The 17,988-nt window shown below is 36.2% G+C and overlaps 1 protein-coding gene across 1 annotated transcript in view; it reads right to left on the bottom strand.

Annotated features, from left to right (window-relative positions):
• The window catches only part of STK3 (serine/threonine kinase 3), a gene marked incomplete at its 5' end in the record, with an annotated part of 303,446 nt that overhangs the window by 259,123 nt on the left and 26,335 nt on the right, over positions 1–17,988 (bottom strand). The window contains one exon of the mRNA XM_011952746.1: positions 15,144–15,258. Coding sequence (XP_011808136.1) covers positions 15,144–15,258 — 115 coding nt within the window. The remainder of the gene's footprint in view (positions 1–15,143; positions 15,259–17,988) is intronic.

The raw sequence follows: 17,988 nt of genomic DNA, 5'->3' as shown, positions 1-17,988 counted from the left end.
ATTTTATCTGATCATTCATCAAGCTTCATATTCCAACTTCTTAACAACCAAAATGTCTCCCTGCCCCCTCCTTCTCTCTTAGGATAAAGAATACATACATTAAACGGGGCTCCCAGGTATCCTGGATGAGGAAAATACTCTGGGAAAAACAGCATAGCAGTTTGGTTAACTCCCCTCTACCCTCACAAATCTATTTCATTCCACACCCCAAAAACAGAGACTTGAAAATATAAAATATCCAAGGTTATAAACAATAAAAAAGTTATGGAATTTGTCCAGAAAAACACAAATCTTCTGTTCAACACAAAGTACATACATTAGGAAAAATAACTAGAATATTTTAACCATTATTATATACGAGAGGGCAGAGAGAGGTTGTCTTTCATGAAATCTGGATTGCACATGTCTGGCAAGGAAAAAAAAGATTAATAATCTATCACAAAGCCCCACAACTAGTGATTCAAAATGAAAGCTTTCACTACTTACACCATATATAAATATATATATATATACAAGCTGCTTATAATCCCTTGATCTGCAGAGAAAGAGAACTGATACTCTACTGTGAAAATGGTCAGTGGGTACACATTTTAAAATCCTTTCCCACATGAAAAGATTCCTGAAAAAGAGATCAGAAGACAACAGAAAAGCACTCAATATATATGGAGTTGTAAATCCAGTATGAACCAGTATCTATTACACAAAGGGGGAACATGCCACAAAGTGATTAGGAAAGTCAAACATGAATTAGTCTAATAACACAAAGGCAAATATAAACCCCAAAGAGCACTTTATTGAACAGAAATCCACACGTATCAAAAAGATGTGTATTATTAACAATGATATATCAAGCTTTTAAGCTCCAAATAAATCTTAATAATCAATAATGCGAATTTGATATGCCCTTACCAAGAAAAAAAAGTTTGAAGAAGCACTTAACATCAAGGCAAAACATACATATATTTTTAAAATATAACAAACCAAATGTTTACCATAAAGGCTATTATTATATGCAAGGTATTGATTCTAAGGGCACTTGGATAAAATATGCTAGTATATTTTGAATAGCCACTGCTTGATTCTTTTATTTATTTGGTTATTTACTTATTTATTTGTTTGTTTATTGAGGTGGAGTCTCACTCTGTCACCCATGCTGGAGTGCAGTGGCAAGATCTAGGCTCACTGCAACCTCTGCCTCCTGGGTTCAAGTGATTCTCATGCCTCAGTCTCCCAGTAGCTGGGATTACAGGCGCATGCCAACACGCCAGGCTAATTTTTGTATTTTTAGTAGAGATGGGGTTTCTCCATGTTGGCCAGGTTGGTCTCAAACTCCTGACCCCAAGAGATCTGCCCACCTCAGCCTCCCAAAGTGCTGCGATTACAGGTGTGAGTCACCTCACCCAGCCGCCACCATTTGATTCTATTAAAGAAACTAACAGTGTACCTAAAAATGTGAGGTCTGTGTTATGGAATGTATGTTTTCTTCATTAACAACAATAATTCAAAGTACCAATGGTGACTACTAAGATTCCATTCTTGGTTCTACAGTTCTCTGCATTCTTCTACCCAAATACATCTGACAGATAATCATGTTCAAAACACAAAGACACTTTTATCTAACTAAGTGAGATGATAGGATAAGGATGACAATGTCAAAAGCAAATATATATAGGGCCATTTATGTGCCAGGTGTTATTCTTTAAATGCATGTAATCTTCATAACAACTCATATCTTATCCCATATATCAGATGAAGAAATTAAGTCACAGAGAAGTTTAAAAACTTGCCCAAGTTCAGAGAGGTAGTATGTAGCAGAGCTAGAATTCCAATCCTGGCAGTCTGACTCCAGATTTCATGTTCTCAGCTCAATTCTAGTCTTCAGCTATAATTCCAATCCTTTCTTTCCATATGACTACTTAACCTCTGTATGTTTCCATTTCTCATCTGGAAAATGCGTCAATAATAGTTCTTACTTCATACAGTTCTCCCATCTTTATGAGGATTAAATGTCATAATATACACAATGTATTTAGAAAAGTACCTGGCACATAAAAGTAATACGTATGTCTGTTGTTATTTTATCTACCAAATGTCTGTCACTGGATTTGAGAACCACTGTTCTAAAACTATAACAATCAGTGAGCATTTACCAAGCAGAATAGTCTCAATGTACCCTTTACACTGGTAACTAAAGAAAACTGGACTTTCTCAACTATTTTCATTATGAAACAAGTCTACCACCAGCCTTCAAGAAAATATACAAATCATTTAAGAGTTGCCCTCTTCAGCCTGGAATTTCTTCTCCATTATTTAGTGTTCCCTCACACCCACCCAAAATTACAGAAATAGATCTCATCCTGATAAAGGCATATAGTGAAAATGTCTCTTATATACCAAACTGAATGTTCACATAACTTTTAAGACATAAAACCTATGTGGTATTTTAGGCCAGCTGTGGTGGCTCACATCTGTAATCCCAGCACTTTGTGAGGCTGAGGTGGATGGATCACCTGAGGTCGGGAGTTCAAGACCAGCCTGGCTAACATGGTGAAACCCCATCTCCACTAAAAATATAAAAATTAGTCAGGCATGGTGGTGCATGCCTATAATCCCAGATACCTGGGAGACTGAGGCACGAGAACTGCTTGAACCTGGGAAGCGGAGGTTGCAGTAAGCCAAGATAGTGCCACTGCACTCCAGCCTGAGCAACAGGGCAAGACTCCGTCTCAGGAAAAAAAAAAAAAAAAAAAACACCTGTGTGGTATTTTAATGTAATTTTCATCTATACAGCTGGATGCTGGGTACTCTTGAACCAGAATACTACTCCCAGAGTTGGCTTCACGAAAGAGCTACAAAGTGTGAAGACTGAAAGAACTACAACCATCCTTTAACCCAGGGACTGATGCTGATTGACATTTAAATATGCTTCTATTAATAGTTTTCTGTTGTGACAACACTCTTGCACAGCCCCACTATACAATTGTGCCAAGATTTCTCGAAAGTACAGAAGGAGGAGGAAAACCACTGGATAGATCCTAGAGTACATACATATTTAACAACAGACTATCAAATTACTCTTCGAAGTAGTTGTACTAATTTAAACTCCTAACAGTATGATAGCATATAGAGTATATATAAGGCACAGGTGAATATAATAAATTTGGAAGCATTTCTATGGACAGGGTCACAGCCAAGAGCAGACAATGAAGTGATCTATCATGTAAATCCCAGAAGGACTCCCAGCTTAGTACCATAGAGTAGGAAGAGCAAGAGTGAAAGGGAGTTCACTTTTTCATGGAAGTTGAAAAGAAGAAAATGGAACAACAGCTGGCTCCTTGTCCCCAGTCTGCCCCTACTCCCATGTACATGCAGATTACATGAATTCTATCATTTATCCCCAGATCAAAAAAAAGGGGAAAGGGTTCCTCTCTAAAGAAATTCAGGGGACTGGGCACGGTGGCTCACGCCTGCAATCCCAGCACTTTGGGAGGCCGAGGTGGGCGGATCATGAGGTCAGGAGATGGAGACCATCCTGGCTAACACGGTGAAACTACTAAAAAAAAAAATGAGACGGGCGTGGTGGCAGGCGCTGTAGTCCCAGCTACTTGGGAGGCTGAGGCAGGAGAATGGCGTGAACCTGGGAGGCGGAGCTTGCAGTGAGCCGAGATGGCGCCACCGCACTCCAGCCTGGGCGACAGAGTGAGACTCCTTCTCAAAACAAAAAAAAAGAAAGAAATTCAATAAAACCTGTTGTAGGCCCTTTCCCTTAAAAGCCAGCTCCCAACCCATTCACCCTATTATGCCTGTCAGTCAAAAGGCATTGCTTATGGTGAGACCTGATCAGCCTTCCAGTCCCAAGGGCAAGACCAGAATAAATAAAACAAGGAAATCAATAACCCTAGAAGAAACAGAAATGATTCAGGAAACAGACAATAGCATTTATTTAAAAAACTTATTATTCTTAAAGCAATTTCAAAAGCTTTTCTATCCATGTCAGCATCAATATGTTATGAAAAAGGAATAAGCGTAAGCGTTCTTTTAATTAAAATATAACTGCTGAAATAAAAAGTTCAGTTAGAAGAGTCAGAAAATAAAGCAAAATAAAGCACCCCGCCTCCTCCAAAAGGCAAAAAGACATAAAGAGAGGAAAATCTAAGAGGAAAAACAAATTCAGGAGATTCAAGCTTTCAATAAAGAAAACAGAAATTTTCCAAAGCTGAAGGCAGACAAGTGTTTATATATTAAAAGGAACTACTGAATGCCGAGCATAACTAATAAAAAGGACTCACATGTAGGCACATTCTTGTGAAGTATCAGAAACATTAAGATAAAAAGAAAAGTCCAGAAATTTCCAGAGGGGGAAAAAAACTACAAATAAATAAGACTCAGACAGCCATTATCAACACTAGATGTTAGAAGATAAATGGAGGAAAGTCTCAAAGCTCTGAGAGAAAATTATTTTCACTGTAAAATTCTACTTAGGCTATCGACCAAGTATAAAAGCAAAATAAAGACATTTTCAGATACGCAAAGGCTCAAACAATAATTGACCTCTTATTCTTGTATCATGAAGAAGACAGTTTAGGAAGAATACAAAACAAAGGTAAAAACCAAGAAAACAGGAAATATCCTTTTTTTTAATGCTGGCACTAACCCAAGAGTCAAGTGAAAAGAAATTCTAAGGATACAGTTATAAAGCAGACCTCAAAGCAATGAGTCCACATTAGAACAAGAAATCAGGAAGCTCCAAAGAAAATCTCAAAGAAGAATCACATACATTCCAGAAAATAAATATACTGAGTAAGAAACTCAAAGATATTACCAAAGCGATAAAAGATGCATACATTGCTTTTCTCAAAATAACAAAAAAAGGAAAAAACTCCCAGAAACAGGAAATTATATAACAACATGATCCTAACATAGAGCCATCAACCTAAAATGTGGAAATGATTTTGAGTAATTAATTGATTAAGTGTGAGAAAAGTAAATCCATTTAGACCACATGCTGGGAACATTCTCCTTTGGGTAACCTAGGATATTTAGAGATAGAAATAAAATTTGAGCATATCATTGTTTCCTCTTCCAAGATGTTCTTTGCCCTCTCTTCTCTCCTCTCACTCATTTATTCATTCATTCTTTCAATATTTACTGAGCACCCATGCTAGGAGCTGAAGATAAAACAGTGAACAAAAAAAAGAAAAATCCCTGCCCTTTTGAAGCTTATATTCAACAACTCCTACTCTTTCAAGAATCTGCTAATGCAGGAGTCTCCAATCCCTGGGTACTGGTCCATGGCCTGTTAGGAACCGGGCCACACAGCAGGAGGTGAGTGGCGGGTGGGTGAGCATTACTGCCTGAGCTCCACCTCCTCCTCCTGTTGGATCAGCAGCAGCACTAGATTCTCATAGGAGAACAAACCCTATTGTGAACTGCGCATGCAAGGAATCTAGGTTGTGCACTCCTTATGAGAATCTAATGCCTGATGATCTGAGCTGAACTGGTTCCATCCTGAAACTATCACCCCCAACCACAGAAAAATTGTCTTCCATGAAACCAGTCCCTGGTGCCAAAAAGGTGGAGGACCACTGTGCTAACGGATTCTCTCACCAATGAAACTTTTTCTAAATTGTTAGGCTATGTGTGTCTCCTTTTTTCCTCCTAAAGAGCTCTAACTCTTTGCAAAACAGAATTTGGCTTTTTACATACCTATTACCCCATCTAGTGTGTGAAGAATGCAAGACACCAACATTTATTAGTTATTTGTACCTCTAGTGAACAGCACTGGGCCTAAATCAATAAATGGGTTTTGAACCTTTCTACTCAACCAAAATGAAAATAAAACAGCTGTATTCATCCACTCTCACACTGCTATAAAGAACTACCTGCGACTGGGTAATTTAGAAGAATTGTTTAGAAGAAAAGAGATTTGACTGACTCACAGTTCCACAGGCTGTACAGGAAGCATCGCTGGGGAGGCCTCAGGAGACTTACAATCGTGACGGAAGGGCAAAGGGGAAGCAAGCACCGAATTCTCATGGCAGAGCGGGAGAGAGTGTGTAGCACTCTGATGAGAACTCACTATCACAAGAACAGCCAGGGGGAAATCTGCACCCATGATCCAATCACCTCCCACCAGGTCCCTCCCCAAACACTGCGGATTACAATTCAACATGAGATCTGAGTGGGAACGTAGAGCTAAACCATATCAACTGCCAAGTAAACTGTAAAGCACTATGCAAATGTTACTTATTACTTAACAGATGAGGACACTAAAGTCCTTCTCAGTTAAATGATTTGCTCCAGACCATAAAACTAGTCTGTAGAAGAACCAAAACTAAAACCCATATTGCTGAAAGCCTGGGTTCATGCCATTTCTACTGTACTAGGTTGAATGAAAACAAGTAGTCAAATCAAAAAATGGGCCTAAATGGGAGAGAATTACCTTAGGCATTTTTTTAGAATGTTTTTAAGTATACAATAAACATCTAAAACATAGACTCTATTTCTTCCATATGTCAAGACATAGCTTTACAATTATGTAAAGATTGTTTGAAAAGCCTCTAATCAAAAATCTAACCTACCTTTTAAGAGCTTCAATTTCACAGAGTTATGCATTTCTACTCTGTAGTATGTTTGAAATGCATAAATGTTTCGAGATGTTTAATGGCATTTAATATAATATAAATTGGTTTTTTAAAAACTTCCTCACGGGAAACCTTCAAAACTCATTACCACAAATATACTAAACTTTTTATTCTTTTTAAACTTGAAAACACTTGACTCCTCAAAAAAAAAAATGCTTATATTACCTTATACAACAACAACAAAAAGCTTTTTCATGAGTTACAGCAAGCCTATGGTTAAAATTATCAAGATACACATTTTTTAAATTAAGCAAAAAATTAAACATAGATACATATATAACTTTTGTAAAAATCAGAGAGCTAATGAAACATATTCTGGTATTTCACACATGCCAAGGTTACTAGTAAGCATACTTTTTATGGCTTGTCTTTGGTATATGACCATACTTGTTCAGCAATCCACATTATTAATACTGAATAGTAGTCATGGAAATTATAACTTATCCACCAAAATATAACACTGAATAGAAAGGTAGGGTAATTTTATATTCACAGGATAAGAAGCCAAAAAATTGGATGCTTCAGCTCAACATTTATCAAAGGCTTGTAGGTGCCAAAAGCTATTCTAGGCACTTGGAATATTTCAAGATGAATATATTAAAACTCCTGTCCTTGAGGAGTTTACTCCTCAAGGAGAAAGGCAACTGCAACTACTCTTCTCCCAAACAGTAAAAGCTGACTAATTAAATGTAACTCCCAAGTATAGGATACCATGGCTGGATTATCTACAAAGAAGTTTCATCAAACTTAAAAGATAGTTTAAAATACTGTGAAAAAAATCAGTTACTGAACGTGTATAATACCAGGACTTGAGCTGTGTTTGCGAGTCTGATCACAAAAATCAGAAATTTAAGTCACATACACTATATTATAGAGCCCCAAATACTTAAAAACCAAAAGGACTCAATGAATACTAACCTAATAGATTTTTACTCATAACGTAACCAGAAGAGTCAAGAGAAACTTTTATCACCCACTAGAATACAGGAGAGTTTTACCTTTTTCCTAATTCTAGTACCACTACCATTAATTACTATAATTCGTTACCAGCTCAGGTGCCAACTCTGTGATCTGGCCCATGCTGAGTAAGAATCAGCACTTAAATAGACAAAATCTCTATCCTTTACAACTCAGACTCAGTTACAATCACTGGAATATGTCTAATTAATCCGCAACTTAATTCTATGCCTTCATCTTTTCCTACATGTTTCCCAAGAAAAAGTACAGATCAGCTTTTGAAGGTCCGTCTTTAATATCTATGCTGACAATCAGATAATTTGTTTTATGACTTTTAAAGCAACCTGTCAAGCAATAAAATGGATCCAAAAAAAAAGGCCAACAGAAACAACAAACAGCAAAGAATAGGCACAAAAAGAACATGAAACAGCCAATACAAATATGAAAAGACAGCCTACCTAATAGTCAAAATAAACATCATCACCACAGTAAAAATAGCATTTATTGTGCTTTATGTAAGAGTGAATATGCAATAAAGACTCAATTAATTAATCAGCGATTTACTAAACAGACAACAAAATACCTGAGAAAATATGCAAATTTTCAAATAAGAGGTAACATTTTCAGCTGGGACTTCAAGGATGCAAGTTCACTAGGCAAAGACTGAGGGTAGGGATAACACTAAAAGAAAGGCAGAGGACAAGGCAAGGGCATACATATCATCACCAAAATATGAAGCCAGTTCTTATTCTAGGAGCCAGTTCTCATTGTAACACTGAAGTGGAAAGTACCTGATAAAACAGTGACAAGGTATGAAACTGTACAGGTAGAAAGGAGGTAACATATAAACTCTGTTTATATATCAGGCTAAAAAATTTGAACTTAAAAGTTTTGTTTAAAAGACATGTAACTTAATTGGACTTGCTCTTTCCTGTGCCTTTTATTTTCAGTTTTCAAGGAAACATTTGTTCAAAAATAAACAATAGTCAATAATTCAGAATCAAGAATGCTTTATCCCTAATAAGATTTCTCTCAAAGACAAGCACAATTCCACACACACAAAAAATACATTACTTAGGTGGTCCTCCAAGACTTACTACTCTTAAAACAAATTAAGAATTTAGAATCCATTGTCAACTCCCTAAATCATCACATAATTTTGTTTCTTCTCTATAGTAAACGAAGCTCACTATATATAAACATGTACAAATAGAATATGCAAATTATACATAGTCAGACAAGACCCAAAAGTTTCTAATAATGTAATCTAAGCTGTCCGTTACTCTGAGAAAGCTTTATATTAATATGGTTGATATATGTAATATATACATAATCAAAGCAACTATACAGTCCTACAGCTCTCACATCAGAACAGGATTATGCTGTCAGAGCAACATCCATATGGGTCCACTTGAGCACCAATCCAACCTTGTTCTCAACCTATATTTTATAGTTTTTATTAACAATTTAAAGATAAGCACAAAACAATAATTTCAGTGATCATGTTTTTACATCTTTTTTAGATTTATAAAGGTTAAAGTTGTCAATAAAGTTTTACATCCATAGATCATACATGAATTCATTTAAGTGAATATAATAATAATAAAAGTCAAGTCAAGGATTCCACCTGACATACCCAAATGACCAAGAGTAAAAAGAGATGCAAGCAAATTAGTAAAGCAGTATCTGAGATACTCACTACAACGAACAGGCCCCAAACACAAAGCATGAGTTTCAAGGACAAGTTAAAACTCCTAAAAAGAGATTAAGAGAAATAACTGGGGTACTAGGCAAGAATGATACAAAATGTCAAACAGGATTATTAAGTGGATTACAAAAAAAGGTACGTGGATAGAAAATAAATAAGCAAAAGACTAATTAGTAAAATCAAGGAACAGGGTCAGAGGAGTACCAATGGCAAAAGTTGCTATGGTGAATAACAAAAATATACAAGATACAGCATTCTTAGATACTACCATTAGCCAACTTGAAAATATAACAACAAAAGATCATTCATATTAGCAGTAAAAATGACAAAGCTCCTAGAAGCAAATCAAATTTAAAATGTATACGTTTTTTGTTTTTTGGTTTTTTTTTGAGACGGAGTTTCACCCTGTCGCCTCAGCTGGAGTGCAGTGGTGCAATCTCGGCTCATTGCAATGTCTGCCCTGCAGGTTCAAGCGATTCTCCTGCCTCAGTCTCCCGAGTAGCTAGGATTATAGGCGCCCGCCATCAAACCCAGCTAATTTTTTTGTATTTTTAGTAGAGACAGGGTTTTGCCAGATAGGCCAGGCTAGTCTTGAACTCCCACCACCACACTCAGCTAATTGTTTTGTATTTTTAGTAGAGACGGGGTTTTGCCATGTTGGCCAGGCTAGTCTCCAACTCCTGACCTCAGGAGATCCACCTGCCTTAGCCTCCAAAAGTGCCAGGATTACAGCCATGAGCTACCGCACCCAGCCTAACGATTTTCAAGGAGATTTAAAAATGCATTTAAATACAAAAAAGAAGAACTGAACACAAAGATATTCTATGATCATGGATTGGAAAATATCAGTTAACACAAATTATGAGTTAAACCTAATTCCAATCACAAACCCAGCAAGACTTTTTGTGGAGCTTGACAACTTATTCTAAAACTTATATGAGGCCAGGCATGATGGCTCATGCCTGTAATCCCAACACTTCGGGTGACCGGGTGGATCCACCTCAGGTCAGGAGTTTGAGACCAGCCTGGCCAATGTGGCGAAACCCGATCTCTACTAAAAATATAAAAATTAGGTGGGTGTGGTGGCAGGTGCTTATAATCCCAGCTACTAGGGAGGCTGAGGCACGAGAATCACTTGAACCTGGGAGGCGGAGGCTGCAGTTAGTCAAGATCACGCCATTGCACTCCAGCCTGGGCAACAAGAACAAAACTCCATCTCAAAAACTAATAATAATAATAAAATAAATAAATAAAACATATATGAGAGATCAAGGAAAACAAAGACAAGGGAATTGCATCCCAAATATCAAACATGCCACCATATAATTAAGAACATATTTCTGTTGCAGAAGCAGGCAAATAAATCTCTGCTAGAACAGAGACCAAATATAAAGCCAAATATATACATAACCTTAGTAGGACAGGCTTATAAGCCAGTTAAAAAGGGATAGAAAATTGTGTTAGGACAATTAGATTTCCACACAGAAAAAAAAAAAAAAGAAGTGCTGTATACCCCATCTCATATCATATACAGAAATAAACTCCAGCTAGATTAAAGACGTAGGTAAAAAACCAGCCTGTTGCAAGACAAGAGTGACACCATTTCAAAGCAAAACCACCATAATGACAGGAGTTTGGCTCCAGCAGTAAGGTCTTTAAACAACTGCCTGTAGCATAGATAACCCCTCAAAAAGATGTTTATCTAACCTCTCCAGTGGTCACGAATAGCAAGAAAGTCTGAGGTGTCACCAGCTGCACATGTTTTACCAAAACAGCTTGCTATATAAAGGATATTTTGGGGAGCGTGGATGTGGGAATACACCACCTTTTGGCCATCCAAAACATTATTTCTGTAAGTCTGTAATAAATGTCTTTTTATAAGAAACTGGATTTGTCAGCAACTTTCTTCAGCCTCTCAGCTCCCTTAGTCTTTGGGGGTAGCTTTGCATATGTTTGCGCATAGCAGAACAGAACTGCTAATAACAAAACTTGTACTATTTGAAAGAGCTCCACTTCTGGTAATGATAAACTAGATAATTCAGACCACTCTCCTGCTGAAAGAACTAAAATGTCTGGACAAAATACATTTAAAAGTCTATGTTAAGGCTAATGAAGACACAATGCTAATGAAAACAAAATATTAGAAAAAAGAAAAAGAAAGAGGTGAGCCTAGCAATAAGGGCTGCTTTTCTCCAAGAGGCATCTATTAATTACAGAACAGAGGCCAAGAGGCTAAGAAGCAGAGCAGACCTTTTGAATGACTTACAAGATGAGAAGGTCAAAAACTGGAAATCAAAACCTACCAAGAAACTGCGAAGCCCTATAATGCCAAAGGACCACATCCTAGATGTAAAGGAGGATCAACCCTCAAAAGTACAGTCATGTGTCACCTGACAACATGGATACATTCCAAAAAAGACATTATTAGGCAATTTCATCATTGTGTGAACATCACAGAGTGTGTTTACACAAACCTAGCCTATTGCTCCTAGGCTACAAACCTGTATAGCATGTTACTGTACAGAATGCTGTAGGCAGCAGTAACACAATGGTATTTGTGTATCTAAACACATCTAAACATAGAAAAAGTACAGTAAAAATACGATACTATAATTTTATGGTACCACTATTCTATATGCAGTCCATCATTGATGGAAACATCATTATGTGGCACATAACTGTACTAAAGCCCAGATTCAAATTATCTCTAACCCTAATTGAATTAAAGTGATCCAGGATTGCTAGTTCTAGTCACCAGATAGAAACAAACAAAAACCTTAAGTAAAATACATCAATATTCAGAAGTTCAAAAAACCTCTGTCACGTTTTATGCAATGTCTAGCACTCTATCAAAGATCACAAGGCATAGACAAAAACAATAAAAAACAAGAGAAACAATATAAAATAGAGACACACAGGAGATTAACATTTAAAGATTAGCAGACAGAATTAGACTATAATTAATATGTTCTAGGATATGAGCCTAAGAAACAAAGTGAGACCCTATCTCTCCAAAAAATCAAAAAAATTAGCCGGGCATGGTGGCACATGACTGTGGTTCCAGCTACTCAGGAGGTTGAAGTGGGAAGATCACTTGAGCCCAGGAGGTCGAGGCTATAGTGAGCCATGATCACACCACTGCACTAGAGCCTGAGTGACAGAGCAAGACCCTGTCTCAAAAAGAAAACCAAAAAATAAAAATAAATTATGTTCTGGAATATAAAATACAAGATTTCTGGATAATATCTTTAAAAGGCTAAAAGGAATCACTAACCTAGAATTCTTTACCCAGCAAATATACTGTTCAGAAGTGAAGTGAGGGTCAGGCATAGTTGCTCACATCAGTCATCCCAGCACTATGGGAAGCCAAGGCAGGAGAATTGCTTGAGACCAGGAGTTGAAGACCAGCCTGGGCAATACAGCCAGACCCCATCTCTACAAAACAAAATTGTTTTAATTAGCCAGGCATGATGGCATGCTCCTGAAGTCCTAGTTACTCAGGAGGCTAAGGCTGGAGGATCGCTTGAGCCCAGAAGTTCAAGGTTGCAGTGAACTGTGATCACATCACTACATTCTAGCCTGGGCAAAACAGCGAAAACCTGTCTCAAAAAAAGGAAAAAAGAAAACATGAAGTAAAATAACAACATGTTCACCAAAACAAAAACAAAAACAAAAACAAACAAACAAAAAACCCCCAGGTATTATCATCATACCCACACATAAGAAAATACTAACAGATATTCTTCAGGCAATTGGGAAATGCAGAAAGAAATAAAGAACAATAAAAAGCATAAATATATGAGTAAATATAAACATTTGCAATATAAAATAACAAGAATTCCTTGTTCTATTTCAAATGTATACAGAATTTAAAAAAACAAAGCAGATCACAAAAAAACAACAGACCTTACAAGCTCTTAAAAACACATTGCCATATTCTTAGGAAAAGATTGTTTCATGACCATGAAAACAGTGACTAGAGTGAGTTTTACACCTGTTTAATCAAAGACGACTGTTATACTCGTCAAATTTTTGAAAGCTAGTCAATCAGTAATAGTCATCCTTCTGAAATTCAGACAATCAAGAGTATCCTTCAGTGAACAAAGGCTTACAACGTCCAGATACTTTTTAAATGGAATGTTACATATCTTTATATTATTAATCTTAACAATAATGGTACTTTTTGAATAATAAATAAATGAAGAAAAATGTCCTTGCACTAGAAAAGAAAGATACAAATTTTTTTGAGACTTAATAGGAGCTGTCATCAAGGCATCAGAAACAATATACCTACAGCTCCTAATCAATCTCTTGTGCAGCTCTGGGCTCCTTTTCATATATGGAAATTAGACTATTACCATGTCATCCCAGAACCCAGGGTACCTGTTGTGTGAGAGGAACAACTATGCTATTCCAAGTGTACGACTCCCCAACATGCTCAGTGTACTGTGTCTTATAACAAAGAATATGAACAGATAAAATCTTTTCTTTGATAACTGACAAAGAGTTTTCTGAAGATAATGATCTGATCCATACCTATCTTTAAGAACTACAGTATGCCTTCACAGTTGTAATTATTGGCAACAAGAATTAAACTTCTTGGATCAAATACTTCATATCTACTCAAAATTGTAACATTAACACTTAAAACTAAGAAAACGGAGATGTTTAAAATTTTCCATTTCACACCCTTTTACTTCATATTCCTACTTGATAACTTTAAATACCAAATGCACTGAGTTTAGCCCTGAAATGATATTAAAACTCTTCTCTAACTGGGATATAATTACTTTCCATTGAAGCATTGTTCTGCCACTCAAGAGTCATCTGATTTACATAAACGCTAGTTAAGCACCATAGAAATTCTAAAATATATCATTAGAATGTCACAGATCACTTAATCTACTCTGTCAAAACAGGGATCATTTCAATTTCTGTTTCACTTCTCTTACAAGAAATCCTATTTACTTTCTTTTCTCTAACAGGGAAAAAAAAATTAGTAAAATAAACTTACAGTGTACTTCCCAAATCAAACTTTAAAATGATTCTGGTTAACCACAAATTGAAGTATTTTTTCTGAATGTATTTTACTGAAACATGGCTGACAACATATAATAATGTTACTGCTACAGAATTACAAATTATTTCACTGATTACTCTTCTTATTCAAGAAAAAAAGGTCACTTTGGTCCATACAAAATTGTCCAAATAAACTAGATACACTACTAGCTTAAAGTAAACAATTTTGTAAATAGCACTTCTACTTAGAGTTAAAACATGACCATAAAAAGCTTTCATTAAGCAATACATTTCACTAAGCTAAATTTATAGAAATATGTAATATTTCTATCACTTTCACACATCCTGACAATATTTGGAAAATAAATACAAAAATTTTTTTTTTTTTTAATTCAGAAGTATATAATTTCTTCAAATATTACCTGCCATAAATTATAATATAGAAAATTTAAGATAATACCATGAATATTATAAACTTTAAATAAAATTCTAGCCATAATTTATGAAACTCACATTATTAAACAACACACACACACACACTGATTCCAAATGAAGAAGAGAAGTACCATGGTAGTTTCTCTGTGACACAACAAAAATTATTCTAATAAATAAATTAAACAATCATGTAATTCCTAAATTTGTCACAGAAAGGTATGTGAGCTGGTCCTTACACCTCCTACTAGATATCTTTACACAACTTAAAACCTTTTCTTTTTTCATGCTATTATTTTCTTTGTAACAAAATGCCAACTAGTCAGATTCTAAAATATGAATCTTTAGAAATGAGATTAGCAAAACTATTTTAAAATACTTACTGTCTTGTTTCGTAATCTAATTATGTCTGAGACAGAGCCAGCGCCACAGTACTCCATAACAATCCAGAGGTCTGTATTCTTAAAATAACTGCCATAGTACTTTACAACATATGGGCTAAAAGAAAATACATAAACAATTAAATTTAGTTAATTCCCAAAGAAATTTTTTTCTTAATCCCAATGCAAGTATTTTCAACATTTCATAATGTTCCAATAAGTTAAATAAGTAAATGTCTATTGTACATCAAATTCTCAATATCTGGAGTTCACCAACTATGCATAATTAGACTTCAATTTATGGATGAAATTTAACAGGATTACAAACCAGAAGAGGACCAAATGTTTTGAGTGACTCTGAAGAAAATAAGACTTCATTTTGGCAAAGAAATTACTACTTAACATGAGGAACAAATGAAAATTTTTCCCTTTAACTAAAGCATTTTAAATATAAGTCTTCTAAAGGATTTTGCATTCAGTCAAATATTTATCAACTCTAAAATAATCTATATTGCAATGAGGCCAAAAGAGTTATTTTAAATTTTATTTCATTCTGGCTTTTGAAAATTCTAGAGAAAAAAATTATAACTGCTTCTGCTTAAATTTATAGAATTAAAATACTAGCAATTTAATTTCTAAACTGTGGTCTTATGTCTTCCAGAGCAGAATAAACTATGTTTATAGCCAAGCTGTCTTCAGGAAGATTCAGAAAGGGACAAATGACCATCAGCAATAATGTATATCATGGATAAACTACATATACTGATGTATGAGAAATCTTACCTATCTCAAAGAGGCAGAATACCAAATTCAAAAAATACATAGAGATAGAAAATACAAGACAGCAGAAACTAAATAGAACACAACTTTAACGCTACAAGAGCTCAAATGAGGAAATAACATTGGAATCATCCAAAGAGAACTTTGTGGAAGGGAGTGGGATTTGAATGAGATTTTGAAAGAAAAGTTTAAATTCCAAAATGTAGATGGAGAAGAGGGATAAGAAAATTCTAGAAAAGAGAAAGGCCATGAACAAAGGTACACCAATAGAAGGAGAAAAACCAAGTATGGCATGTAAGGGCACAAATTGTTCAAATAAATACTTCTATGTAGTAGTAGCTACAATCAAAAACAGTAGCTATTTTGCTGGGCACCAATGTAAGAAAAATAAGACAGAAAAACAAATAAGCAAAAAAAAAAAAAAAAATTGAAAGTATGATAAAAGAACATTGGCCGGGCGCGGTGGCTCAAGCCTGTAATCCCAGCACTTTGGGAGGCCGAGACGGGTGGATCACGAGGTCAGGAGATCGAGACCATCCTGGTCTACACGGTGAAACCCCGCCTCTACTAAAAAATACAAAAAACTAGCCGGGCGAGATGGCGGGCGCCTGTAGTCCCAGCTACTCGGGAGGCTGAGGCAGGAGAATGGCGTAAACCCGGGAGGCGGAGCTTGCAGTGAGCCGAGATCGCGGCACTGCACTCCAGCCTGGGCGACAGAGCGAGACTCCGTCTCAAAAAAAAAAAAAAAAAAAAAGAACATGTACAGACTCTACCAATTGTGGAGGTTAAGAGAAGACTGTCAGGGAAGACTTCTCAGTACAGCCTTTAAAATTTTAGCTATGCTCTGTCATTGAGGCAGTAATAAATAGCTTATCATCCAAAAAAGAAAAAAAACACTCAGGACCAGACGGACTCAGGGCTGAATTCTAGCAGATATACAAAGAAGAGCTGGTACCATTCCTGCTGAAAGTATTACAAAAAATTGAGAAGGAAATGCTCCCTAACTCATTCTATGAAGCCAGCATCATTCTGATACCAAAACCTCACCGAGATACAACAAAAAAAGAAAATGTTAGGCCAATATCCTTGATGAACACTGATGCAAAAGTCGTCAACAAAACATTAGCAAACCAAATCTAGTGGCACATAAAAAACCCAACCCACCACAATCAAGTAGGCTTTCCCTTTGGGATGCAAGGTTGGTTCAACATATACAAATCAATAAATTTGACTCATCACATAAACAGAACTAAAGACAAAAACCACGTGATTATCTCAATAGATACAGAAAAGGCTTTCAATAAAATTAGACATCCATTCACATTAAAAACTCTCAACAAACTAGGTATTGAAGGAACATACCTCAAAATAGTAAGAGCCATATATAAAAAACCCACAGCCAACTATCATACTGAATGGGCATAAGCTGGAAGCATTCCCCTTGAAAAACGGCATTAAGACAAGGATGCACTCTCTCACCATTCCTATTTAACATAGTATTGGAAGTCCCAGCAAGGGCAATCAGGCAAGAGAAAGAAAGAAAGGTCATCCAAATAGGAAGAGAGGAAGTCAAACTATCCCTGTTTGCAGATGACAAGATCCTATATTTAGAAAACTCCATAGCCTCAGCCCAAAAGCTTCTTAAGCTGATAAACAACTTCAGCAAAGTCTCAGGATACAAAAGTAATGTGCAAAAATCCCTAGCATTCCTATACACCAACAAAAGTCAAGCTGAGAGCCAAATCGGGAACTAACTCCCATTCACAACTGCCACAAAAAGAATAAACTACATAGGAAGACAGCAAACTAGGGAGATGAAAGGTCTTCACAAGGAGAACTATGAAACACTGCTCAAAGAAATCAGAGATGACATAAAGAAATGTGAAAACATTCCATGCTCAGGGATAGAAATAATCAGTATCATTAAAAAGAGGCTGGGCATGGTCGCTCACGCCTGCAAACCCAGCACTTTGAGAGGATCACTTGAGGTCAGGAGTTTGAGATCAGCCTGGCCAACATGGTGACACTCCCATCTCTACTAAAAATACAAAAATTAGCTGGGCATGGT

Source organism: Colobus angolensis, unplaced genomic scaffold, assembly GCF_000951035.1.
Source record: "Colobus angolensis palliatus isolate OR3802 unplaced genomic scaffold, Cang.pa_1.0 Scaffold349, whole genome shotgun sequence".
In the NCBI taxonomy this organism is placed as follows: Eukaryota; Metazoa; Chordata; class Mammalia; order Primates; family Cercopithecidae; genus Colobus; species Colobus angolensis.
This window is presented reverse-complemented; position numbering and strand designations above follow the sequence as displayed.